Source organism: Atractosteus spatula, chromosome 13 (genome assembly GCF_055471065.1).
Source record: "Atractosteus spatula isolate fAtrSpa1 chromosome 13, fAtrSpa1.hap1, whole genome shotgun sequence".
In the NCBI taxonomy this organism is placed as follows: Eukaryota; Metazoa; Chordata; class Actinopteri; order Semionotiformes; family Lepisosteidae; genus Atractosteus; species Atractosteus spatula.
Window position 1 is genome coordinate 19,156,169 of NC_142718.1, and position 27,666 is coordinate 19,183,834.

The window sequence follows — 27,666 nt, forward strand, 5'->3', positions numbered from 1 at the left end:
ACCCAGGCAGAGAACCAGGCTTTACAAGATTATATTAAGGAGGCTCTGGAGTCAGGATTCATTCGTCCCTCCTCTTCTCCGGCCTGTGCGGGTTTTTTCTTTATTGGGAAGAAGGACGGCTCCTTGCGGCCGTGTATTGATTACAGAGGACTGAACTCCATTACGGTCAAACATCGTTACCCCCTGCCTTTAATTCCAGCCGCTTTGGAGTCCGTACGGGGAGCCTCCATCTTCTCGAAATTAGATCTACGGGGGGCTTACAACCTAATCAGGATACGTGAAGGGGACGAGTGGAAGACGGCCTTTATGACCACCCATGGACATTATGAATATCAGGTGATGCCTTTTGGTCTTGTTAATGCCCCGGCTGTCTTCCAGTCATTCATGAATGATATCTTTAGGGACATTATTGGGAATTTTGTTTTGGTTTACCTGGATGATATCCTCATCTTTTCTGCCAACCCTAGGGATCATGTCCACCACGTCCAGGAGGTCCTGACTAGACTCATTAACAACAAACTCTACGCCAAGCTTGAGAAGTGCATTTTCCATGCCTCTAAAATTCACTTTCTGGGTTACATCATTTCCTCAGTTGGTGTAGAGATGGACTCTGCTAAGGTGGCAGCCATCAATGACTGGCCAGCCCCTCGTAACTTAAAGCAAATTCAACGTTTTCTAGGTTTTGCCAACTTTTATAGACGTTTCATCCGGAACTTTAGCTCCGTCGTGGCGCCTATCATCGCACTAACCCGCAATCGACCAGGCTTGGGTAAATGGAACCCGGAGGCTAACCAGGCGTTTTTACGCTTAAAACAACTCTTCAGTTCGGCACCTCTTCTACGACACCCGGATCCCTCTCAGCCATTCATGGTGGAGGTGGACGCCTCAGCCTATGGGGTTGGGGCAGTCCTCTCCCAGCGCCACGGGGATAAGCAGATTCCACATCCCTGTGCCTTCTTTTCGAGGAAACTCTCCCCTGCCGAGGTTAATTATGATGTTGGTAATCGTGAACTCTTGGCTATCAAGCTGGCCCTGGAGGAATGGAGACACTGGTTGGAGGGGGCTCATCACCCCTTTGTCATTATCACGGACCATAAGAACCTGGCCTACATTCAGTCGGCCAAACGCCTCAATTCCCGTCAGGCCCGTTGGTCTCTTTTCTTTTCTCGATTTAATTTTGTGATCACCTATACGCCTGGCTCGAAGAATGGGAGGGCTGATGCTCTCTCTCGGCTCCATGATCCCCCGGATCTGGACTACACACCGGAACCAATCATTTCATCTAACAGAATCCTCGGGGCGATCCACTGCTCTATTGAAGATCAGATCAGACGTGCCCTCAAGGGAGCTATAGTTCCTTTGTGCTGCCCCCCGGATAAGCTTTTTGTACCGGACAACTTGCGTTCTGCTGTCCTGCAATGGGGGCATGACTCTCGGTTTGCAGGCCATCCCGGGTGCAGACGCTCTCTGGACCTACTCACCAGAGATTTCTGGTGGCCTTCCATGCGATCAGATGTTGCAGAGTACGTCCGAGCTTGCCCGGTCTGTGCCAGGATCAAGACTCCGCGTGCCAAGAAGACCGGTCTCCTTCACCCTCTTCCGATCCCACACCGCCCTTGGTCCCACATAGCTGTGGACTTCATTACGGACCTTCCTAGCAGTCAAGGTCATACGGTAATCTTGGTGATATCTGATCGTTTTTCCAAGGCAGCCCATTTCGTCCCCCTCCCAGCATTGCCCACAGCCCAGGAAATGGCGTCACTGTTTGTGCAACAGGTCGTTCGGATACATGGGTTGCCCAACGATGTGGTCTCAGACAGGGGACCTCAATTTGTCTCGGCCTTTTGGAAAGCGTTCTGCCAAGCTTTAGGGACCCATGTATCTCTGACTTCGGGTTATCATCCTGAGGCCAATGGTCAGGTGGAACGGACCAACCAAAGCCTCCTTACCTTTTTGAGAGCCTTCACCTCCAACTCGCAGGATGACTGGTCATCGCTACTTCCCTGGGCAGAATATGCCCATAATTCTCTTACCTCCTCCTCCACAGGTCTCTCTCCCTTCCTCTGTTCTCTAGGTTATCAACCTACTCTCATTCCTGCCACCCCTCCGGACACGGCTGTGCCGTCGGTGCGTCAATATATTTCCAAGCTGCGCAGGACCTGGAGAATGGCGAGGACAGCTCTCACCAAGTCAACCCAGTGCCAGGCCAAATTCGCAAACCGACACCGCAGACCAGCCCCCCGTTTTCGCAGAGGCCAGTTTGTTTGGCTATCAACAAGGAACCTACCTCTACACCTGCCTTCCAAGAAGCTCGGGCCTAGGTATATCGGCCCCTTCAGGATACTCTCCCGGATCACCCCAGTTACCTTCCGTCTTGCACTTCCCCCCACCCTTAAAATCCACCTGTCTTTCCACGTCTCCCTCCTGAAACCCTTCTACCGCTCACCTCTTGCAGCTCCCCAACGTCGCCCGCCACCCCCGCGTCGCATTCGGGGGCACCAGGCATATACAGTCCATAAGATCCTCGACTCTAGATGGAACCGCGGTACCCTTCAGTATCTGGTTGACTGGGAGGGTTATGGCCCTGAAGAAAGATCTTGGGTTCCGGAGAGGGATATTTTGGACCCTGCGCTAATCGGAGACTTCCACAGGGACTATCCCGATCGGCCGTCTCGGGCGTCGGGAGCCGCCAGTGAAGGGGGGGGTACTGTCACGACCACCAGGCAGTCAAGACCAAAGCGTAAGCGAGCTAATCAGCCCCAGCGGCGGGTGATTATTAGCAAGCGCCGCCGCACGAGTTAAACCACCTGCGCACACTCACTGTGCGGTGCGCACGGCTATTTAAACCATCTTCACCTGCTTCACACTGCTCGGTATTGAGTCTACTCCTTGAGAGCTCTACCTGGCGTTTTTCCCTGTACCTCGTTTATTCTGGATTTTGGATTCCCCTTCTGCCTTTTCGACTTTGCACCTCGCCTCTCGCCTCGGACTGTCTGCTGCCGGAGAACTTCCTGGATTACGACTTGCTTTTCGCCTTTTGACTACGACCTTGCCTCTCGTTTTGGTTTGTTCGCCTGCCTCATCTATCACCCGTGCCTGCGTCTGCACAGGATCCGTGTATCTTCCCACCAGGGATTCCTAACATTAGGTAGGCAAGCATTCTCTTGCCGAATAGGTGTATCCTCATGATCATCTTGATGAATTTCTCCAAGCTTTGCTATGTTGAACCAGTCATCTGTTCCCATCTTCATTTTTTTCTTTTGAAACAAAACAATGTCCGATACATCAATGTCTTATTAGTAGGGATGCATTACAAAGTGCACACTGTCAGTATGTAGTCCAATACACACTGTCAGATTCTTGACAGGGAAACAACAGTATTGCATCACATCAAGCATTCAAACTAAGAAGTCTTGTGGTGTCTCTCTGAGCCCTTTGGATGTAGTCTTCAGCTCCTGATACGATTTTCTTATAGTATGATGTAAGAATCCTTCTCAGTTTATGCAAGGGAACATAATCTTTTTCTTCCAACTAACTCATAAGACTGAATCTAGAATTGATGGCTTTTATTATCGCATTCAGCAGCTGCACTGCATATGTACCAGTGAACAATGCCAAACAACAATGCAGGACTGAAGAACACAGTACACGTGAATTAAAGCATCCAAACTAGCCAAATTATATACAGTATATTATGATTCAAGACCTGCTTCCAACAGTGGGTTCTCCGTCCTATAATGTTTTATATTTTTGCAATAGCAAATTTTTATTTGTTTTCATGAACATGAAATTGCATTACCTTACAGAGAAGAATACTGTACTTGTACTGATTGGTCCCATGCTATAAAATGTCCCAGGGCTTTACTCAATTCTAAACCATTTAACCTCTTTGTAAAAATGGATCTAGCATTTCCATTCAAATGCTCATTAATTGCCTTTACGGTTTGCTGCATTAAAAGTCACAGAATATTTTTAGCATGATAAAAATGTATGTTTCATTAGGAGGAAAAAGTTCCTCAGTGCTGAACTGAAGCAGTGCTCAGTGACCTAATGGTTGTTCACATTAATGAATATGATCTCATATGAATGAATAGGACTGTCATAAGATCCCATGAGCAGCACTGGTGTACCACAGAAAAGCCACACAACATTTTGTATCTGTGTACCTTTAGGAAGGATACCTTCTTAAGGGACCACTTTTTAACAGTAAAAGCACAGTAATGTACTGATGGGTCTTTAATCATAGACAGCACAAGTGTAACTTCCTTAGAAATATGGAGACCAATAAAACAAAAAAAATGATTTCTCATTAACAGAAAAAATGTTTCAAACAAGAAAAAGGAATTTTTTAAAGACGGTTAATGACCCCCTTAATACACATTGGGGAAAAAAAAGCAATTGCATCAGCAAAATGCATTTTGAAATTATTGACTATTTAAAATACGATTCCTTTCACTTAAATGAATAAAATAGGGCAACAGGCAGTAAATGTCAAAGGTCATTAATGTACAAGGGAAAGAAGGAGCATAACCTAAAACCTAATACAAAATCCAATTGTAAACAACTCTATTACTGTAATGCAGTTCAAACACACATTTTGCATTGTGCTTTTGTGAAACAGAAAGATACTCCATCACCAGGAATGTACTAATTGGCTCATGGATTTTATGAATTTAATAAATCCATTAAAATACATTTTAAATGAATAAAGTTGATTAAATTAACATTTTTTTTCAGTGCTAAACCATATGGCACAAATTTAGTTCTTATACCAGCTGGGAATCAAAGTTGAAATGAAATTCTTTTATATATGTGCTCAAAATAGTCTCTTAATAAAGTTTTCTACAGGAAAAGAGGGAAACTGGTGATGAGATGCAACTTGTTCTTAGAAGCTTTTATCAGACATATTAAAAACCTCCCCAACTTGTTTTGCTGCTTTAAATAGAGAAATTAAATAATTTCTGCTGACTCATTCAGTAATTTATTAACAGTCTGAAGCATGACTGTAAAAAATGATCTTCTAAATCATAAACTAACCTAATCAAATGGTCCCCTAGACATTTTGGCAGAATTATGTTTTTTTTTTTAAAGTCGTGTTTTCAAATCAGATTCCCCTAGGTCACTACAGCAATATAATTTAATGCACCATTTTGACAGCAGCTGTTATTTCCCTTCCTGGATCTAAAGTGGGGATGAATTTATATGAATATTTTTCTGCCTGTTCTGTCTTGTACCCATTGTCTGCAGAGCTAAGCTCTGTCTCTTATGTGACCCTGTATAGGACTGTAGTTAAATTCAAAATGGAAGACTAGAGTTTTTTTTATTTCTGGAGAAGTAAGATTGAGCTAAATGACTGTGTTAAGCTGATACATTCTATATTTAAAACATACTGTATATACGAGTACACTCTGTGTAGAACTACAACACAGAGGGTTTGAATATTCAATTTTTCCACCCTTCTCTTTTTAAAACATTTATATGACATTGCATAGTTTTGAGTGGAATCTGAGCGTGTAGAGATTTAGAAGAGGTTTATAGGTGCTCAGTGCTCACAATTGGTCAAGCACTGAATGACAAGGGAGACCAATGTACCATAACTGTGGAAAAAACATGCAGAATGATGTGTTGATTAGTGTGCATGACAGACCAATCGATTCAAAGATTCAAGTGTAATGGTCTGGGCAGGAGTATCAGGTCACTACAGAACTCTATTCATAGCCCTTCATGGAAACCATAGTACAAAGCACTGCATTGATCAAGTTCTGAGATCATGCTGGCTATCCTACCTGCAGGCTCATCCTGACATTATTCCAGGACAGCACACATCCTTGTTCTGCTTGCGTAACAATGTCTTTATGATGCCTTGAACATTTGTGAGATAAGCAGGAGAGATATGTGCTATTTTGTGTTTAAAGACAAGTGAATATTCACACAATGTTCCAATCTTTATAAGAAAAATTAGAAAGTCCAGCTTGCATTACTGCCAATGGTGACCACACATACTACAAGTTTGTGAATTTCACACAAGATCACCTGTTGATCAACTCTGCTGATAAATAATTTAACAAGCATGACACATTTACTTACCCAACCTACCTACAGCCACTTAGATTGTGCGTCAAAACTCATTAAATCCACTTAATATGGAATATTAATTGGATTCATGTAACTAAAGGGAAATTTTGGTAGCTGAAAATAAAAAAAGTTTCTGAATGTCATTAACTATGATGAATTTAAACAATCTTTAACAAATCTGTCAGGTTTATTAAGTTATTTCACACCCGCATATGAGTTCAGGAAGAGTGTGCCCAGCAGGTGTTGTTTAGATTACTGGGGGTATTCAAGTGAGAACAAGGAGTCTATTTCATAAAGACTGTAAACCAATAACTTTAGTAAATATGGATTTTTGGTTTCATGAAGCAAGATCAACTTCTTGTACTCAGTTATCTACAGTAGCTCTTAAACCCTGTGCACTGAAGTTTCAAACTATTGCATCACCATTTATACTGAGAATGTGTCAGATATTAAACTGAGGAAGAGGGGCAGGTGATGGTAATTTCATGTATTGTATTGGTACATATACAAATACTACAACATCGTTTTTTTATATAGCTAGGAAGTTGCTAATTCCAATCTTTTAAAATGTACCTCGCAAGAAGGGGTTGTAACTTTATATATCTTTGAATTGCATGTTTTAAATTAAAAAGAATACAATGAAAAACTTCTAGAATTTGTATTTCTATTTGCTACTTTCTATACCACATTGGTTGTGCAATTAAAGGTGGTCCAATTCCTTTTTTATTCTGATATGGTGCTATATAAAACAGAACAGAAAGCATTTCCTTCACAGGATGTACTGTAGTCTTAAAATTTAGGCCACATGATTCAAATGCGTGAAAAAAGAATACAATCCCCGACATGCCACACATGTGAATCACATGAAGTGAAATCCACAGATAACCAGACACTACTGTACAGTAAATAACTACAATATAATATAGTTTATAGATAAATACAGCATACTGTATACTGTACTTCTTGAGGAAGCTCAGGTCCTTCAACGTGTTTAATGAGTTGCTTCACATGTTCTATCAGTCTGTTGTAGCCATTTTCTACACAGTGGTGTGCTGGGGCTCTGGGATTAGAGAAGGGGATACTAACAAGTTGAACAAGCTTGCTTGAACAAAAAAGCAAGTTATGTCTTTGGGTCTGATCTAGACCCTCTAGAGGTAGTGGCTGAGAGGAGAATGGTGTCCAAATTAATGACCATCATGGACAACATCTTCCATCCCCTCTATGACATGCTTGTTGGAATGAAGAGCACGTTCAGCAATAGGCTGATCCAACCATGGTGTAGCAGGGAGTGCTACAGAAGGCCATTCTTGCCTCCTGGCATAAAATCATCCACTGTATATCTGGGTACAGGCAACATTGACCTGTTTTGGGACTAAACCTCAATCCTCTCTTTACAACTGGTGTGAGATATACAGTATGGAAGTGGATTTGCAATCTATCTACGGTATAATTGTGTAATATATATCTATACTGGTGCAGTATACCCGTGGACTGTGCAATACATCTTTTTTTGTGCACTATGCATTCTGTTCAGTTTTGTTTATCCTGTATTATTATGTTTTATTGTGCTGTGTTGATTGTGCCTGGCTGCTGTTACACTGCAATTTCCCTCATGGGATTAATAAAGTATCTATCTACAGTAAATATGGTATATTGTATGGTTTTAAAGCCATTACAGTACAGTATGCTTAAACTATATTGTTTATAATCAAAAACTAAAATTAAATGATCTATTTCCTATTTACTTGTTACTTAAATTACCATTTAGACAAAATACAGATTATTTGAATGCCTATGTAAAGGTGAGAAAAACATATCACGTTCACAACTGAACTATAATAGTAAACTGTTTTTATATGTCCAGCTGAGTAATTTTGCTTTGTGAAACAGCCCTACTTTTATTTTTAATATTAATTTAATGTTTAACATACTGTGTTATACAATGTTATTAATGTCAATATGGTATACAAATTAAATTTATTACTGAGGTAAGATTATACTCAAAGGAGCTTGGCAGTGACTAGGAATCGAGCCCAGGCATTTCGCATGGCAGACCACAATTCCACTGTTAGACACGTGGCATTTTAAGGATTCACTATGCCACCTAGCAGTTTTACAGAGTAGTGCAGTCCTGCATCAGGTTATTTGAAAAAATAAAAAGGCGTTGGGAGGTATCTTTCAAAGTACCACAACATGTTTCTTGAATAAACACCCCAAGCATTCTGAGTGGCTGTATTTCATTTTTGAATAATAAAATGTTAGTGCACTTCTTCTAGAATTCTTTTTTCTAATGAACCTTATGCATTAATTGTAATTACAAGTGATACATTTCTATTAATTATCACTATAAAAATTCAGTAACGCCACATTTTTAAGAATGATTTGATGCAATTTAAGACAAACCTCTTGACCCAACAGATTGTATTGCTGTTCTGTAATCCTGGGAATTTTAACCTGAAATTAATAAATTCTTAAGGATTTATGGTGCATTAGATTAATCTACAAAATTAAATACTTACGGGGAAAATAAAAAGAAAGGTCTTCCTGTTCAGAATGTTTGAATCTTCTGTATGCTTCTATTTACATCTCCATAAAAATAAATCTTCTGCACTCACCATTATCTTCTGCATCTTTATTAACTTCAAGATTTTGTGAAGTTATTTTTTTCAAAAATAAAATAGCAATAAAGTAATTTATAAAGGCTAATGCTAGAACGAACATAAAGGATTTCACACAAAACAAACAACTGTTAAACTGCATGTATGTGAAGATTTCATCAACTAGAAAGCAAAAATAAAGACAAGACCACAATAAATATTTTGATCTAAGGAAAAGAGAAAAAATGGATGAAATTTTAAAAACAGGAAAACAGGCCACAGATACAGCTTAAATTTCTCATGACACACCTTACACCACACAATTCAACATCAATAGTGATGACATCAAGGTTTTGATATTTGTCACAAAAGAACAAGAAAAGATATAGGAATACCTGATTCATTTGAATACTGAAAATAAATACTGATATGTAAAGTTATGGTACCAAAAACATAGGCACTTGGGTTAAAATTCAAACTCAGACAATATAATCAACATTTGTATTATAGCCTTATATACTGTAGCTTATATAGCCTTATATGGAGGGACGTGGGACACATCAATCAATGAGGAAAAGACAATCTAATATATATTGAAAGAAAGATTTAAAAAATATTATGATTTCTATTTGAAAATGTTTAAAAATTGTAAACTGTATTTAGACAGGAAACTGTATTTATAGCACAGTTTTGTCCTCACTAAGAAAAGCAAATAGTTCTCAAAAAATCACCCTAAACCTATGAAACTTAAATTTAGCAGAGTCTAGGATACACAGATGAATGGGGATAGTTCCTCTCATTTAAACTTCAAATGCTGAAGTGTTGTTAAATAGACAACAGGTCATATCTCCTCATCAAACAAATCAAACAACAAGGTACAGTAACATTAAAACCATTGCAGTTAATTGTTCAAGTTATATTATGTGAACAAATGAAACAAGTAATGATTTAGAACACTACATTTTTTTGAGGATACACTACTTATTCAAAAAAGCATGTGAATACAAAACTATGAAAACATGAGTCCTAAACTTTAATAATGTTTAACATCTTAAGCTTAATTTTGTAAGGTTTTTGTAGAATTTCACACAAGATACAAAAAGTAAACAGTTTGACTTCCTAGGAGGTGGCACAGTTTTTGGTTTCAATTCCAGGACTTCAGTGCTATTTGCATGGAGTTTGTACAGTATGTGAGTTTCCTCTGGGAGCTCCAATTTTCTCCCACAGACATAGTGGTCAGTTAATAGGCTTCTGGGAAAATTTGCCCTGGTGTGAGTGTGTATGTTTTTGCCTGTGTGTGCCTTAAGATGGACAGGCTACATAGGCCATCACTTTACAACTAGATTTTATTCCAAACAACAATGAGATTAAACAAACTAAGACTTGTAACTGTGCCATACTGATGATACCTGATCTGTCACACATTCAAACCCTTTGGTTTCAGTTACAGTGATTGGTACATTAAAGTACTGTGCTAATAGTATCAAAATCCTTGGTTATCTGTGTGCTGGGGAGAGACTTCAAGTATTCCAGGTGCCGCCGAGCATCTTCCTGGTTGTGCCTCACATAGTAAACCACATAGCTGATGACCATGGCAAACCAGCCAAACATAGTGATGAACATAGCCACATCAGTAGTCTTGTGGTGAAAGTTGCAGAAGTTGATGCCGGAGTCAAGTACCTGGATCACGGGCTTTCCAGTGTGCTCCTCCTGCACGGAGGTGTGACAGCTGATCTCATTGACCGTCTCAGGGTCCAATTTGAGCTCCCTAAGCACCTCCTGCAGTGTGCACTCACAGTGCCAGGGATTGTTGGAGAGGCGGATTTTGGCCTTGAGCTTGGAGAAGGCCTCCTTGGGGACACTGCGGATGTGGTTGCTGGAGAGGTCCAGCAGCCGAAGGCCCTCTGCCACCCCATGGAAAGCCCCTGCCTCAATTACTTCAATGGCGTTCTTCGACAGGTCTAGCTCCTGCAGTCGGTAGAGGTCCTTGAAGGCTTGGTTAGGGATTCTAGTGATGCGGTTGGAGTCCAGCAGCAAAGACACGGTGTCTTCCGGCAAATCGGTGGGGATTTTGTCCAGGTTGCGTGAGGTGCAGTGCACAGCCACCATGCCATTTTTTTCAGTGCAGAGGCAACCTCTGGGGCAAGCGAATGTAAGGACAGTGTGCATGAGCACCATGTACAGGCCCCTAAGGAGCATTGTGGAAGCTGCCCCAAAAATATTCCTGTGCATATCAGATACACCCATGTCCAGTCCAACTCCTGTGCTTCCACTAGGGTTTTACTGCTGTCATTTTCAACTTTTGTCAATGAGAAGTCATTCTGAATGAAACTGAATTTAAAATGGAAGATATATGTAAGACAGCAATGTAGGCACACCAGAATAATACAAAAAAAAATTTGGTTCTTTTCTGTGAATTAAGCCATTTGTTCAACAACCTTTATTCAAATCAGTATCCATCTCAGCCTGTTTTTCCTCAGATATAGTTTAATGGGCACACCTGCAGGCATAAAACAAAGAGCACATCACTTCAGCTATGGCAGTGAAAAATGACTGACCTCTTTAACATTATGCTTTTCCATTTGCATTCTAATCCTTAAATGAGCTTAGATTCAACACAGCCAAATGGAGATGCTTTAAAGTAAACAGAAGTAACAGTCAACTCAGTTCTTGAAGGTTCTTTCTTGCAAAAAAGTGAAAACAAAATAAACTGGTCTAGAATTTGATAAATCAATGAAGCTTGTATTTAAATTGTGATTTGTTTATGCTTATTTTGAGACTTCAATTGGAAGAGTACAGTCTTAGTACAGTCTACAGTACAAACATGATTTAAGTAAAATCTTTTTAAATTATTTTTTTTTATTTTATTTTTATTTTGTTGAGTTGCAGGAGTATCATTTAATTAATTAAGTGTCAGGTGAAGGTGCAGATTGGCTGCGTACAGACGTACAGCTCAATATCTTAACAAAGGCTTTCAAAAATTTCATTTAATCACAAAAATTAATCACAAAGTGAGTGGAAATCTTGTTGAATGTTCAATTTGGAAATGCATATTCTATTTTAGCAGAAAAAATAAAAATGTACAGTATAAATAAAAAATACAGGAAAAATAAAAATACAGTATATCATATATACAGAGCGTAAAGAAAATGCGACAGTGAAAATGCAATTGAATATTGTCACAAAAATTTTAATGTGTTCTGAACATTAACAATAGAAGTTTAGCTTTTCATCATGTTTGGTGATCATAGGAAAGGGACCAAAACTGTAAAGGAGCAGGTGTACCTTTCTATATGCAATTAACTTTTTTCATAGTATTGTGGTGTTATTTTCAGAAGCCAGATTTTAGCACAATCAAAATTAATGTGCATAAAAATTGAATCTGTATATAAAAAATGTATATAAATTATTGTAAATTATATTTGGATTGTAGCTCCCTCCTGTGGACTGCCATGATTCCACTACTATCCTTGCATTAGCTAGTAGTATGTAGCTTAATTTTATTTCATAATGCTTTTAAAATGACTAACTGTACCTACTACAGCCACCAGTTTTAATTGTGTAGCAGAATTGTTTTAGACATCATAAATGTCACTCCAGAAATGCAAAATTTCTGGTTTGCTGTCATAACACAACCGGATGTGTTCAGTGTCTGGCATTCACAAAAAACAGGTGCATATGTTGGATGGATGGATATCAAAAGTATCAAATAATAAAATGCTGAGTGCTAAAAGCTTTTAGAGGATTCCATGGACATCTGCGGTGATGAAAAAGAATAGAAGTGTGGGGGGGCTGAGTATCCTACAGATAGTGCTGTTCTTTGGTGAACCTTCCCGATTTACACTGCTCCCAGCCTTGCAACAATTTGTCATCTCAGTGCAGGAAAAGTTACCACACATGATTTTTTATATTCGGTCTAGAATCTTTAGACAGTTACTAATATTACCCAATTCGATAAACCACACTTTTAAAAAATATTAACTTTGTGTAAATAAAATTAATTTACAGGGAATCTAATCCTCTTATTTTTTTTACATTTAATTGAATACTTATTTTACCATAATACTGTGCTGTTGTGCCCTACACATCGCACCAGGCACAAGAACAATATTTTAAAAATAAAGCATTTTTAAAGCAAATGAAATCATACCAAAATCATATGCTAGGCTTCCATAATAGTATATTCTACAGCTAATATCACGATTCGTCTGCTGGTGATAAAAGAATGGATTTAACGAAGAACAAATCAAATATGTAAAAGGTATTTGAGAAGATTTTAGCAGAAGAATTTTAAAATTATTCTTAAAAATATATATTTATTCCCTAAATTAAGAAGCTTAAAGTTGAAAAACAAACACACTAAGAGGGGAAAAACAAACCTCAAACGTTTCCCAAGAAATGCAAGTACAGTTGTGTAATTTAATTTAAACCACCAAAACTACACACGCAGAACTGTTTCAGTTCTTGCTACTGTAACTCAGGTTGGGTTTAGTCTTCTCCTTTTGTTTCCCCTAAATTAAACTCAGGGATGAACAACCCCCGTCCCACAGTTTTTTTTCTTCATTTCGTCTCTTATAATAATTGTTTAATAGAACTCAAGATTTTAACTTTTTATAGTCCGCATTATCTGCTAAATGAATGTATCGTACTTGTCAAATCTGCAGTACTCCGCCCTTGAGGACAGGAGTTCCATGTCTCTTATATATAAATAAACCAGACTTGACTGGGCTTAACATACGTTTGAAAATAAGAAACAGGTTATTTTGTTATTAACGATTATAAACTTGTTTATGTTTACTAATAGGACTTCGCTTAAATTAAAGTTCCAAAACACTGGAATCTACAGTATATTACACTCTAGCAATATGGTCCCGAAATCGACCACAGTTGTGACCAAGAGTGATGCAAATGAACCTAAAATAATATATTTCTGACCAAAAAAATCCATTTAAAAACAAATGTTTTGCTTACCCTGATGTCATGCTATCACCGAATCTTAAATTTTAATTTCTTAGCTGCTGTACTTAGACTGACTGGGTCTTTGTGATTTTGTCAACTTTTTACATTAAGTTAAATATTTACAGAATTTCAAACTGCAGCGCCGACGTTTATTGCCATATTATAATGTGTTCTATTCGGTTATTTAATTAATCCTTAAACGGGAATTTACGTGAGGAAATAAGTAAAATTAGCCAAGCTCATATTTACCGACACCGTTTAGAGAATTAAAAGAGATTATTTCTAAAATACAAATAAGAAAACACACTACAAGAAAAGACCTTTAGAATTATATTTTGCTTACCGTAATGAAAACACCCATCGAAGAAGATCCACTTGTTCTTTTCTCACTTGTTGCTACTGAGATGGATACCTGTAATTTCCTTCTCTCGGTAGCGGAGAGCCGAATTCGAGGAATCCAACCTCTGTGGACTTCGTGCTGATTGGGCTGCTGCACGATCAAGTATCAATCCCTGCCAGCGCAGTGAGTCTCCTTCCAGAGACACTGTTTTTCAAATGGTGATGAGCAGGACAGTATCTGAAACGCCACACACACACTCATACGCACCCTAAGTCGTCACCATCACACACGCGATATACAGTAGGTTGAGTTTATAGGCGCATTTTGTACTTTAGTTCAACACAGGAGAGAATTATTTAAAAAAAAACGAATATAAGTGAATACATCTTTTGAAATACAAAAAAGGTGTATTGGTAAGTAAATTAGACAGAAAAAACAGAGAATCAAATACCAATCCTGTATTTTTCAATATAAACAATTACAGATACAAGTACAAGGGAAAATCTTAAAATATTACATTAATCACAAACCCCCACCCCACTCCCAAATAAAAGCTTGCTAAATATTCAGAGCAAGAATTAAACTGGTAGATAATCTATTTCTGACTTTAAAAGATTCTTATCTGTGCCAGCTTACTTTGGTTTACTTGTTTCCTTTTTGTTTTAAGTCTGTAGCTCCCCCTAGAAGTGTCATATTCAAGTAACAAGCTGGATATCTTATTTACAGAGTAAACTACCTAATTTCTCTATACTGTACGTATTATCAAAATACTGAATGATGTATTGATATCACTTCAGTAAAGGCATGGGGAAAAACTTATTTAATTAGTATCATGCTGGTTGCTGCACTATATCTTGGGTTTCAATTATTTTTTAATGTTCAGAATATAATTTTTGGTTAACTTTTATCTGCATTTTATTTATATAGGGTTAAGCCAGTATTACTTCATGTAAAGCAAGTTAAAATGAAAGCAACATTTGAACCAAAATACATTAATTGTAACATGTAGTGACAAGACCTATTATTTCACTTAGAATTAAGGCAAGAGATATAAGAGCATACGGATACTTACCACTAGATTCTTCAATAGCTTCTATCCACAAGCAGTGCGATTGGCGAATACATTTAGCCATGCCCCTCGGACCATACCTACACCATCTACTGTACCTCTTTATGATTTCTTATTTATTGCACATCTCCAGTCATTGTTTACACTCCTGTATTGTTTACATTTAAACTGTTTACTTGTACTGTACATTGTGTACTGTTTGTTTGTATATTGTCTTGATGAACTGTCTGCACTTTGTGTTTTTACACTTGTTTTAACAATCGAGAGACTTTCTGTAAGAATTCCATTGTACCAGTACATGTACCGGTTACATATGGCAATAAAGTTCAAGTTCAAGTGTTATTAAAGATTTCTGCCTTGACCAGGCAGCTGGTGCTTCTTTCTAATGCAGAGGAATGTGGCTAAAGAGGCCCCTCTGATAAGACATCATAAAGCTGTCTCAATGCTGTCCATTTAGTGATATACTGTATAGCACAGATAGGCTCCAGCAAATCTCTAGGCTGGTTTCTTTCCAAAAACCACAGGTCAAACCATCCATCTCCTAAAGGACAGTCCACCAATTGGGGGTCTGCAGGGTGGGTACCAGAACCAAACCTGGGGTGAATAACAGAACCAGTTCAGTTAAGGGCTTCTAAAGCAGAAGGTTTTGAGTCTAGATCTGAAGGGGTTTAGGGAAGGTGACTCTCTGATATCCTTACAGATAGAGTTCCAGAGCTTTGGGGCATGACAGGAGAAGGCCTTTCACCCAAAGACTGTAGGCAGGCTAGGGAGACAGATAGGAGACCAGAATTAGAAGAGTGAAATTTGTGAGGTGTGAAGTAGGACAATAGCAGCACAGACAAGTATTGAGGTGCGAAGCCATGCAGAGACTTATAAGAGAGCATGAGGATTTTGAAGTCGACACATAACCTGATAGGAAACCAGTGCAAAGACTCCAGGACAGGAGTAATGTAATCCTTTGTGCTAGACCTGGTCAGGATTCTGTCTGCTGAATTCTAGACATACTGGAGTTTGTTCAATGTCAATTTAGAAACTCCAGTGAGTAGACTGTTACAGTAGTGAATTCGGGAGAAGACAAATGTGTTGATTAGCTTTTCTGCCACAGTTAGTGATAACATAGGACGTAGTCTGGCAATGTTTCTGAGGCTAAAGAAAGATGTTTTGACAATATGTTGCACCTGTGGGTCAAATGTCAAGCCTGAGTCAAATATCAGCCCCAAAATGTTTCAATTTATACTGAAGTTCAAGTACAGTACCATCCACAGATAGCCACAGATAGGGTTACAGCATTGGCTTTACAAGGTTGATAGGGGTGCCAGTAAGCATGACTTCAGTCTTCTCACAGTTTAGATGAAGGAAATTTTGAGTCATCCATGTTTTTATGTCGGAGATGCAATTAAAGAGAATAGAGACAACCACATCAATGTCAGGTTTGGTATGGATGTAGATTGAAGTATCATCAGCATAGAAGTGATAGTTGAGACCATGTGATCTTAAAAGCTGACCAAGTGGAAACATGTAAATGCTGAAAAGTAGGGAGCCCAGTATAGAGCCCTGAGGAACACCAGACTCAGAATCAGAAGCTATTAGAAGATAGTTAGTGACTTTGACCTGGGCAGTTTCTGTGCTTTGAAGTTGTCGGAAGCCACATTGGAGGGGTTCAAAAAGGTTAATGGGGTAGAGAGAAGTGAAACAGAATTAAAATAAAGAATGGGATCTAAGTAAAAAAGGTGGTGGATTTCACATCCAAAACAGTTTACTAATGGATCCAGAGTCAAGAAGAGATAAATTGGAGAGAAGGGAACCAGTAAAGTTGGGCAAGCAGGGAGGAGGTGTGGAACTGACATCCATTTTGGATAGAATGTGATGCTGGATGTTGTCGATTTGGAGCTAAAGAAATTTGTTGCAAAGTTGCGATGAGACGGGTAATGTGGCAGGGAAGTTTAGCTTTAGCGCTCTGCTGATGGTGGAGAAAATGTGTCTAGGGTTGTTTTGGTTATTTTCAATGATGTCAGAGAAATAGCTGGATCAAGCAGATTTTATAGTTTCCTTAAATTCAAAGTAATCTTTCCAAGCCTGATAATGTACGTTTAGGCCAGAAAGATGCCTCTTATGTTCAAGTTTCCGGGAGTCTACCTTCATTGATCACAGATGGTCAGAGATAGATAAGATAAGTTCACTTGATTGGCCATATACAATTTCTTGTATTAGCAATTTGTCTTTTCTCATACCCCAACTTGCTCTCCATGAGACTCACAGACAGGGAGAGAAGCTTGGGGTCAGAGCACAGGGTCAGCCATTAATACGGCACTCCTAGAGCAGTTGGGGTTAAGGGCCTTGCTCAGGGGCCCAACAGAGTAGTATTCCTTTGCTGGCCAGGGGATACAAACCGGCAACCTTCCAGCCACTGAGGCAGATCCTTAGCTACAGAGCCACCGCACTGATAAAAAGAGATGGTTTGAGTTTTTAAGAGGAGCAAAAGTCTCAAGGGTAGATAAAAGAGCGCTATTAAGCAAATGTATTTCGTCCCCTAGAGCAGTGGTTCTCAAACCTTTTGGGCCAAGTACCACCCCTGATCAAACTAAAACATCCAAGTACCACCTGCAAGTCATCTTCTCATAGGAACCCCAGAAATTCTCAATGACCAACATGAACACACTCTCACACACATATAATACATATTATAATAATAAACTTTATTTGATATAGCGCCTTTAAAGGTGGTTCTCAAAGCCCTGTACAGGAAAAAAAAACAGGAACAACAACAAATAAAAGTAAACAATAAAAAAGCAACATTTCAATGAGAGGGGTTAGCCCGTTTAGTCGAGCAAAGCAGATGTGAATTCATTTTTTAAGCCTTGATACAATTCACAACAGAGTCTAACAGATTTTAAATCGTCAGGCATTTACTTGACGGCAAAGGTCTCACGGTGGATGTTGCAATGTGTCCATTCATTTCTGCAACAACCTCTCTAATTCATGCAACTACACCGCTGTGTCGGCTTGTCATCGCTCTAGCACTGTCTGTACAAACTCCGACGCATTTTATCCAGTCGATGCCATTCTCTTAAAAAAATTCATTCAGAAGCTGAAACATGTAGTTAATGTAGTTCCTGTTGGTAGTGGTTTACAGAACAGAAAGTCCTCATGGGACGTACCCTCAAACTCGTATCTAACGTAAATGAGCAATTGGCCAAATCGACTACAGACTCATCTAATTGCAGTGAAAAGCATCTGCTCATCTTAACGTGCTCTACCAGCGTTCTTTTGATATCATCCACCATTTCAATAATTCTATGAATGACTGTGTCTTTCAGAGGGGGCAGCAAGTCGAGGTGTTTAGCAGCTTTTTCTCCATACATAATACGTGTCAGCTCTTTTGCCAACGGTAAATAAGGTCCTTCAAAAATAGTGTGGGGCTTACCTGCTTTAGTAGTCCGCAAGCTTGCATTTTTCCCCGCTTCCGTTTCAGGAGTCTGTCTCAGAAGTTAAAAGAAGTTTTTATTTCATGTGCATGGGAGCGAATCACAAGAGACGATCGGTGTATTTTTCGCAAATTAACCTAGAACAGTTCTTAAATATTTTTCTGTTATCTGTCACGCTTTCCTGTGCTCACAAGATTACCAGCATTCCTAGCACGCATTTCTATGCATTCCTGTGTTTACCACAATGGCATTGTTCCAAAATCCCACACATTCTCCTACCTCTCTATTTGCTGGAGATAAGTTTTTTTAAATACAATTGGTCACTTACGTTCATAGCATGCATTCCTATAGAATGGTATAGGATTACATTGTAGCTCTGTGTCCACTCAAGTATTAGCGCGCACTGTATCGTAGTACGTAGGCTGCGTATTCGACACGTCTTAAAATAGAAAATATGAAAACCCGTCCCGATTTTTCAGCGCACACAACAGTTCCAGGGTCATATGTTCCCAAACATACCACAGTTTGAGAACCACTGTCTTAGAGGATCAGAGGTAGACAAACAAGATAAGGAGAATTTGTGAACCTACTGTAGGCTGATCAACCGATTGTCAGTTGCGAAAACCTATGGAGCTTGAGGGGGAAGGGTTAGAAACAGGTATTTCCAGATTGAAGAGAATAACTAAGAGGTCAAAAAGGCCTAGATATTCCACCACAAAGTCATGCAGAAAGTCCCGGCAGGCATAGTCTATGACCAAGGCCAAAGAGCTCAACTTTAGTCTCATCAGACCACAAAATTTTCTTCCAAAAGGTTTTAGGTTTCATCACATGGCTTCTAGCAAACTCCAGGCATGACTAAATGTTGGCTGTTCTCAGGAGTGGCTTCCTTCTAGCCACTCACCCAAAGAGGCCAAATCTGTGAAGTGTTGAAGAGATTGTTGATGTCTGGACAGTTTTTCTCCCATTTCAGCCAAAGAGCTCTGCATCTCTGTCAGTGTTTTAGCTGGCCTCTTGGACACTTCTCTGACAATTACCCTTCTTGTCCAGTTGCTTCATTTGGTAGGACGGCCTGATCTTAGTAGTGTCTGGGTTGTGCCATGTTTTTTCCATTTTGTTACAATGGACTTCACAGTGCTCCTAGGAAGGTTCAAAGCTTTACCAATCTTTTTATAACCTTCTCCAACTTTTTTCCTCTGAACAACTTCATTTCGGGAGGCTCCTTGGCCTTTGTGACAGCAGAACTGATCTGATCTGCTGTTTTAGTTGTGAGACCTCACAGTCAATGATATTTATTGTGCAATCAAGCAATTGAACACAGGCGGATTCGAAGTGAACACAGGTCTACCTTGTTAATGTATTTAGTGTGATACCTCTCAAGATAATTGAATACCTCACCCAATTTAGGTTGTTAAAACAAAGGGCATCAATACTTATCAATTAAGTAATTTTCAGATTTTTATTTTTAATATAATTCTGAAGACAACTAAATACTTTATTTCATTTTAAGTATTACTTCAACAGGAGTGAAAAAATCATTTAAATTGTCTTTGCAACACTACAGAACGAGAAATAATCAATGGGGGGTGAATACTTTCTGAAGGCACTGTATTTTACTGTATTTAAGCTATGCTTTTAATGATTTCCCACTCTCCTTACTATGCAACTAATCAAAATTATAGATTATACATTGCATTAAAATTTTCTTATAAAAATGGATGTTATTTTGTAATGTATGTTATATGAAAGGAAATGGTAAGAGATAAGGAAAACACTGAGATTTTAGGCATTGAAATCAATGACGTTTTTATGTATCATAAATGCAAGCAGCACTTAGAATCTGTGCATTATTGCATTTTTGTCTGGGAAAATGCAATAATTTTATAGATCTATAATAACAATGCTAAACTACCTGTATCCTGGCGCTGGCTTTTAAACTGGGCATTGGTGAATTAAATGGCAGAGTACTTATAAAATATAATACACTTTTGTAATGAGCACTTTACCTCCTTCTAAGTTATCTCTATTACAGCTGCAATTATCTCCACAAAATATTAATCTGAAGCTTGTAAATCCTCATTTTAAATATTTTAAATGAAAAGGGAAGAGAGAAGAGAATTTTACCAAATCTATCAGAAAATGTGTGAATGAAATGATATGAATATACTGTGTCAAGCAGGCGTCTCTCATTAAAGTCATTTGAATAATACCTAAGATAATTCACTTATGGACACAGATTCCATACAGTAGGTATACATTTATTATTGATAGATATTAATTTTATGAAAATAAAACAGAAATAATAATGTAATAGGTATCAACACTAACATTAAACATTTCAGGGAATTGTGCAAACATTCAATGTGTAACAAATTAAAGAAACATGAACTGAAGTACTAGAATGTGACTGATTTTAAAAGTTCAAACAATACAACTGAAAAACAATTAGAAATGCAAATCATGACATGATTGTAATGTAATCAAACAAAAAAATAAAAAACAGCAACAATAACAAAAGAACAAAGCAGTTGTAATGTTAATTTCCTTTCTAGAAAACACAGGAAATTCATACAGTATTTCCAAATACAGTAGCAGGGCTGCCACAATAGAATTGTGTTAACATTCTTGCTTTCCTTACTGTGTCTTTGTTCCCCATTTAAAATACAATACTTGCAACCATAGGAGATGCACAGTAGGTCTCCCAATGAGCTAGTTACCGAAAGCTCACTTAAATGGGAAGATCAGCAAGCATAACAGTGTGTTATTATTGTACAGAATTAATTACTCAAACCTAGTTTCCAGAAAGGAATAAGACAGTTTACAATATTTGCATTATATTACTTAATCAATTGAGTTATACTATTTTGAAAAGATTGGAGGTTGGTGGTGCGATGAAGTTATTAATCAATGTTACAGCTTTAGCACCTGTGTTTAATCATGAATTTGACTTCAGATCAGCTTGGAATTACAGAAAAAAAACATGTCTCAGTGTTTTAACAGACATACAAATAACTGATTAAGGTTAAACTGCATTTTGATTAAAGACACACACAAATTGCAGCTGCACTGTTTAAAATACAGCTGGAACACTCAGTTATGTTTTTGAAATGTGACACTGCATTAAAAGTGTGCATACAATCATAGATTATGCTCCTATTAGATGGGATTGGGGTTTGACAGGGCAACGTATTAGTGATACAGCAAATGTAAAACTTAAAATGAAAACACAAGGAAAAATTACACTAGTACAACGAGTTGGAAATACATAAATAAAATAAATCTATTGGTGATCCTAATTTACATTCTTCTGTAACCTCACAAGATCCACATAGTCTCACAGGTGTTGTACTAGACCTAATAAGTCTACTACAAAAATGAAAAATATGGCATTCATCTCTGAATTAGTTTTATTTATTTGAAATGAATTTATTTAATAATACATTATTTAATTTATTTTTTAATTTAATTTTCATATTTTCTGTCTTCACAATTACTTTTCCTAAGATTTTAATATTTCAAGAGGGCACAGGTTCATATCCATATTTTGCTTGACTTTAATTGGCCTGGAAAAAAAATAAGATTTTATGCAATTACAAAAATCAGCAGTAAAGTTCTTCAATTTAGCGGACAAAAGTCCCAGTGACCCTCCAAATAGCCTCTGGATTTTTTCAACAATGCATGTTCTATTACTGTTTCGGAAGTATTTTGTTTTTATGTTTAAAGTGCAACATGAATAATTTAAAGGAGAAGTTCACGGAGCAAATAAAGATCTTATCTCTAATTAGGTTCCCTTCTATCTTAAGGGCTTGAACCTTCAAAGCTCTTTGTAATCTGTGTCACAGGAAATGTGGCTCATAGAACAATTAACCTTTTTTAGACTTTATTGCTTTGTATGTTCTCTCCCAGTGTTGACCAGGTGTCAACACTGAAGGCCTCAAGAATTGGGTGGATGTCTAGTTTATTTTAATGTCAAAACAATTAATTGCTAACTTTGGTAATTTGACATTGTAAGGGTTTCAGATTTTAATTGCAGGCTGCCTTTTTAGCTTGATACTGTAGGTTCCGTCCTTCTAGATCTGGCCCACCAGCCAGTTTTAACTGGCCCTTCGCCATATTCCATTTTGTTTGGTTCTGTTTTTTCTTACTGTACATTTCATTATTTGTGCTATTAGATGGTGCACGAACACTTTACAACAGTGGTTCCAAACTTCTACAGGAGTGGGGAGGCTTCTACAGGAACCTTGGGGAGGCGCCATTGTCGGTGAGGGGCATCTCAGGTATCGCAAGTGAAAGAAAAATTTTATTACGAGCAAAACCCACTGTTCGTGCCCACAGAATATACTGTATAAGAATGAGTCACGCGCTACCTAGTGGATATGAAGGTATTAGATTGTATCACATGACACTGGCCACAAGAGTCGGCAGTCTGAAAGCAGCGTACCAGTTGACCATGGCTTCGGTGTTTCATGTTTCATGAGTGGTCACTTTGTGAGTTTTTTGTTACATGATCGCAATTGAGAGGTTTTTAAATATGAGTAAAAAACATGAAGGACATGGAGCCTAGTTCTAAAGAGAAATGGAAATGCAAATACAGAAACTAGGACGAACTGAATTTCCGTTTCACGTGCACAATTGTGGACACTGAAGAATGTCCTCAGTGTGTTGTCTGCTTTAAAGTATTGGCTGCTGAGAGCATGCTCCCCAATAAATTGAAACGTCATTTGGAAACTGTTCACAGTAGTTTGATAAGTAAGCTCTGTGAGTATGTTTCGCACAAGTTACAGTAAATTAATGAACAGAAAGCTGCTTTTTCTAACCATACTACAGTCCCCAGCAAAGTTCTTCTTTCATCATAAACAGTTGCGTACCGAGTAACACAAAGCAAAAATCCTCATACTATTGGAGTACCAGTGAATAAGCAAAAGAGCTCTGTGAATTCTGCTTCCTTTTGTAATTTCCTGCCTTTGTGAGGCTGGGTTTTCACCACTTGCGGTTATCAATTCCAAGTTCAGAATAAGAGTCAATGTTGAGTAGGAGATGCACATTGCCATTTCAAAAATATGACCCAGTATTTTTCTGTGAATTATGTTAACATAATTTATTAAACAAGCCCATCTACCTATTTAGAGGCACAAACAAAAAGATATTGTATTTCTCCAACTTTTAAAAAAAACATTGATGTTAGATTTTTACATTTTTATTTGCATTTTACAGAGATGTTGACTATTTTTTATTTTTTTCAAATTGTTTTCACATTCATATCATTTCAATAAATTGTGTTGTCAAGTATTTTTACTATTTTGATCAAGCTTTTAGGTTTTGAAAATGATTAAAAATATTAAAATTGGATCAACTTTGATTTTTTTTACCCATCATTTCCTTTTCAAATTTATATTTTTTTGTAAAATATCGCACTGCCATAGAACTTATTTTTGAGACGGGGAGGCATGTGGAAAATTTGACAGGTCAAGGGAGGCACAGACCCAAAAAGTTTGGGAAGCCCTGCTTCACCAATTTGATTCACTGGCTAGAGTGGGACCATCGTACTGTGAGGGAACCTGCACCAAAATGAGTGGATTGAAAAAGCAGAGCGTTTACAGTGAATGCAATGTTCAACAAAGAATAGACTGTAAAATACTTTTTCACAGAGGTCGGAACAAAGGCTATATGTTTAATTTGTAAGGAAAGTGTTGCAGTGTTCAAAGAATACAATCTCAGTTGGCATTTTTCTACCAAACACGTTAACTATGCTAGCAATCTGTCATAAGAGGAGTAGGTTAATAGAGCTTCCAAACTAGCCGCTAGTTTACAGGCTCAGCAAAAAGTATTTTTCCACCCTTCTACTATCCAAGAAGCCAGCACAAAGGCAAGCTACTTGCCTGCATATAAAATTTCTAAACAAAGCAAGCCACTCTCTGAAGGGGAGCTCTTGAAGGAGTGTATGATAGAAATCGCAGATATTCTTTGTCCAGAGAGGAAGAGGAAATTTGAGAAAATAAGTTCATCACGCAGAACAGTTACCCGTCGGGTCGAGATAATCGGTGAAGACTTGGCTTGTGAGTTGAACGTCAAGTTTTATTCAATTTTTATTTTTTTCTCTCAGGTTATCATTAACCTTGAACTAATAAGCATATGTTCGATTTTAAACTTATATAGGGCATAGTAGTTCAGGAGTCAGCAGGCTTAGTCTGCAAAGGAACAAGTAATAGGTTTATACTATACATTGCTGAAAAGAGAAGAGAGAAAATTCAACATTTTGGCTGTGAAGCCTTCTTAAGGTGTAAGAAAGGGCAGACAGCAAAGATTAAATAGCACAGAAGAACAAAAGCAGGGGGGGGGGAGATGGGAGAGGCAGATAGGCCACTCAGGAAGTGCAAAGTGGAGAGGGGTGAGGAAAGGTGTTAAGTCAAAACCGACATGAGAATAGAGAAGATTACACAAAAATAAATTGGGCACTGAGAGAAGGGGGAAGGTGTGAACCTAGTTTTAGGATGAGTTTAGTTTCTGTAGTCTTTCTGCTATGGGAGTTGAAAAACCCTTCTTTGAGAACAGAGACAAAGAGATCGGTATGATCATGGCCATCTGAGGTGAAATGAGAAACTATGGACTTGGAGAAATCTTTCATTTTCACAGCTCTAACATGTTCTCTGAAGTGGTCTCCTAGTCTCCTTCCGGTTTCCCCAACGTAGATAGCTGGGCATTTTGTGCAGGAGATACAGTAAATGAGGTTGCTAGAGGTACAGGATGCCGTCTGGGTGATCCGGAATTGACCTGATCACCCTGTGGGGCCCTGAATGAGCATGTTGTTAGATTTGTTAGTATTTGCAGGTGATGCAGTGAGTACTGTTGCAGGGGAAGGTGCCTGGAGGGGATGATTTCCGAGTACGGTCAAGGGAGCTGTGAACAAGAAGTTTACTTAGATTGGGTGGTCAGTGGTAAGAGATGATTGGGCAGTCAGAAAAAAGGGAAACGATGGAGTGATCGTCCTGCAAAATAGAGTATTTGTTAATAATGGACCTGGGGGTAGAAAGCACCCAAGGTAGAAAATGGTAGGGAAGCACCAAAGAAATGCAGTTGTGAAACCGGGAGTTCCTGATTGAATTGATGATCCGAGGGCTGTTTTTAGCCCGGGTGAGGGCCCTAACATGGATGGGGTATCCTCTGTTGATGAAAAAAGAATGCATTTTGAGTGCTTGGTTTTGGAAATCCATGTCGTCACTGAGTCGACGTAGCCCGAGGAACTGTGAAATAGGAAGAGTTTTTGGTGTGAATGGGGTGAAAAGAGCTGTACAGGAGATAGCTGTGTGAATCTGTGGGTTTGTAATAGACCGAGGTAGAGAGTCTTGGATGGTTAATAGATAAATTTAGGTCTAGAAACTGAAGAGTAGTGGGAGATCTGTTAACTGTATACTGTATTTGAGGGATGGGTGAGAGTTAGAAAATTGATGCAGGAAGTGCTCTAGCTGGTCATTAGAGCATGTAGCAGCACAGACGCAGTCATTGATGTATCACTTGTAGAGGTCAGGGACAAAGCCAGTATAGGAAGCAAAGAAGCATTCTTCTACAAAACCAACAAAAATACTGACATAGCTAGGTCCCATCCTGGTGCCCATGGCGACTCCACTAACCTGCTGATAAAAAAAAGCATTTCAACCAGAGGTCTCATAAGACTGTAGAGAAAAGCAGAGATGAGTGTGGTCAGACAATTGCATGCTGAGACAATGGGATGTCCAGGGGTGTCGGGTTTGTGGATTTTGGGAAGGAGGTAGAATTGGGATACCTGGGGATGTTCGACGATGAGATGTTCGCCTCCTGGGGGAGCTTCTGGTTGCTGATAAGAAGAGAGATAGTGGATACCATTTCCTTCTGGTAGTCAGTGGTAGGATCCTGTTGGAGAGGATGGTAGGCAGAAGTATGGGTTAATTGTCTGGAGGCTTCCTTAATGTACAGGTCTTTTTGCCACACCACAACAGCTCCCCTTTTGTCCACTGGGTTTCATGACAATATCCTCCCTGTTGCAGAGAGATTGGAGTGCCTGAATTTCTCCTTGAGTGAGGTTAGACCTGTGTTTCCTTGGTGTGGAAAGAGTCTTGACAACTTGAATGTTGCATTGGTTAATAAAGTAATCTACTAGTGGAAAACAACCAGAAGGAGGAGTCCAAGAGCTCCGTTTAGGATTAATATTGTTAATGGCATCAATGACCGGGTTGTTGTCCACTACCGGTGAGGAGTCGTCGTCAGCAAAATGAGCTTTGAGCTGAATCCTGCGGTAAAAACGATTGACATCGACTTGGGTTTGCGGGATGTCCAGCTTCTTTGGGACTGGAACAAAACTGAGGCCTCTGCTAAGAAGAAATTGCTCATCCTGTGAAAGGGAAAGGTCAGAGGGTATAGTAACCGCAAGCTTAAGATTGGTTGAGGTGGTAGGGGTATTGATGGTCTTTTTCTGTAGAAGATGATTGAGTTTTTTATCCTTCTCTGAAGTGAGGAACTGGTATATACAGTTTCAAGATGTTATGTGGCCCTTGGGCCAAAAAAGTTTGCCCACCCATGCTCTAGACCATCAATTATACAACCATGATGAATTAAAGTCTTCTTTGGTTGTCAGAGATAGCTCAATAATTCACCAGAAGAGCATGGTGGAGCACTGCAGCACAGCCATAATAAGAAAAAAATTCAATAGAGAGGCCATACTCATCTGAGCTATTGTGACTTGTGAAGGTTGTGCCCTTACATCTTCTGTAAAATACAAATGTGCAGTCAGTCCAGTAATTTTTGTACTTTTTCCTTCCATTATCATTATATTGCAAATTTATATTTTTTTGTTTACCCTCCCATATTTTTAAACACATTTTAAGATCATTGTAGTGAATGGGATTGAGGTTTTACAGGGAAATTTATGATTGATACAGCAAATGTATTATTACAAATGGGGGGTTACGAAAATGGTGAAAATAAGGATTTGACTGAGCAGTTTAGTCAATAAGTGAAATAACGAATCATGACCACCAACTTCTAAGTGATTTCCAGCAATATACTGTACCCGAGTTGCTGGTATAACAAGAGGCATGTGAATTCTTTGGAGTAATAATCCAGGCACACTTGGTTAAACAAATATTTATTACAATGATAAAACACAAACTACATTACACAGAACAAAACATACAACACAGAAGTTACTTTATGTACAGTATTTACAAACAA

The 27,666-nt window shown here is 38.6% G+C and overlaps 1 protein-coding gene across 1 annotated transcript; it reads right to left on the bottom strand.

Annotated features, from left to right (window-relative positions):
• Positions 1-10,133: 10,133 nt before the first annotated feature.
• lrrc3 (leucine rich repeat containing 3) lies at positions 10,134-10,919 on the bottom strand. Its single transcript, XM_088931137.1, has one exon. The coding sequence runs from the start codon at positions 10,917-10,919 to the stop codon at positions 10,134-10,136; it is 786 nt and encodes a 261-aa protein (XP_088787263.1).
• Positions 10,920-27,666: the final 16,747 nt, after the last annotated feature.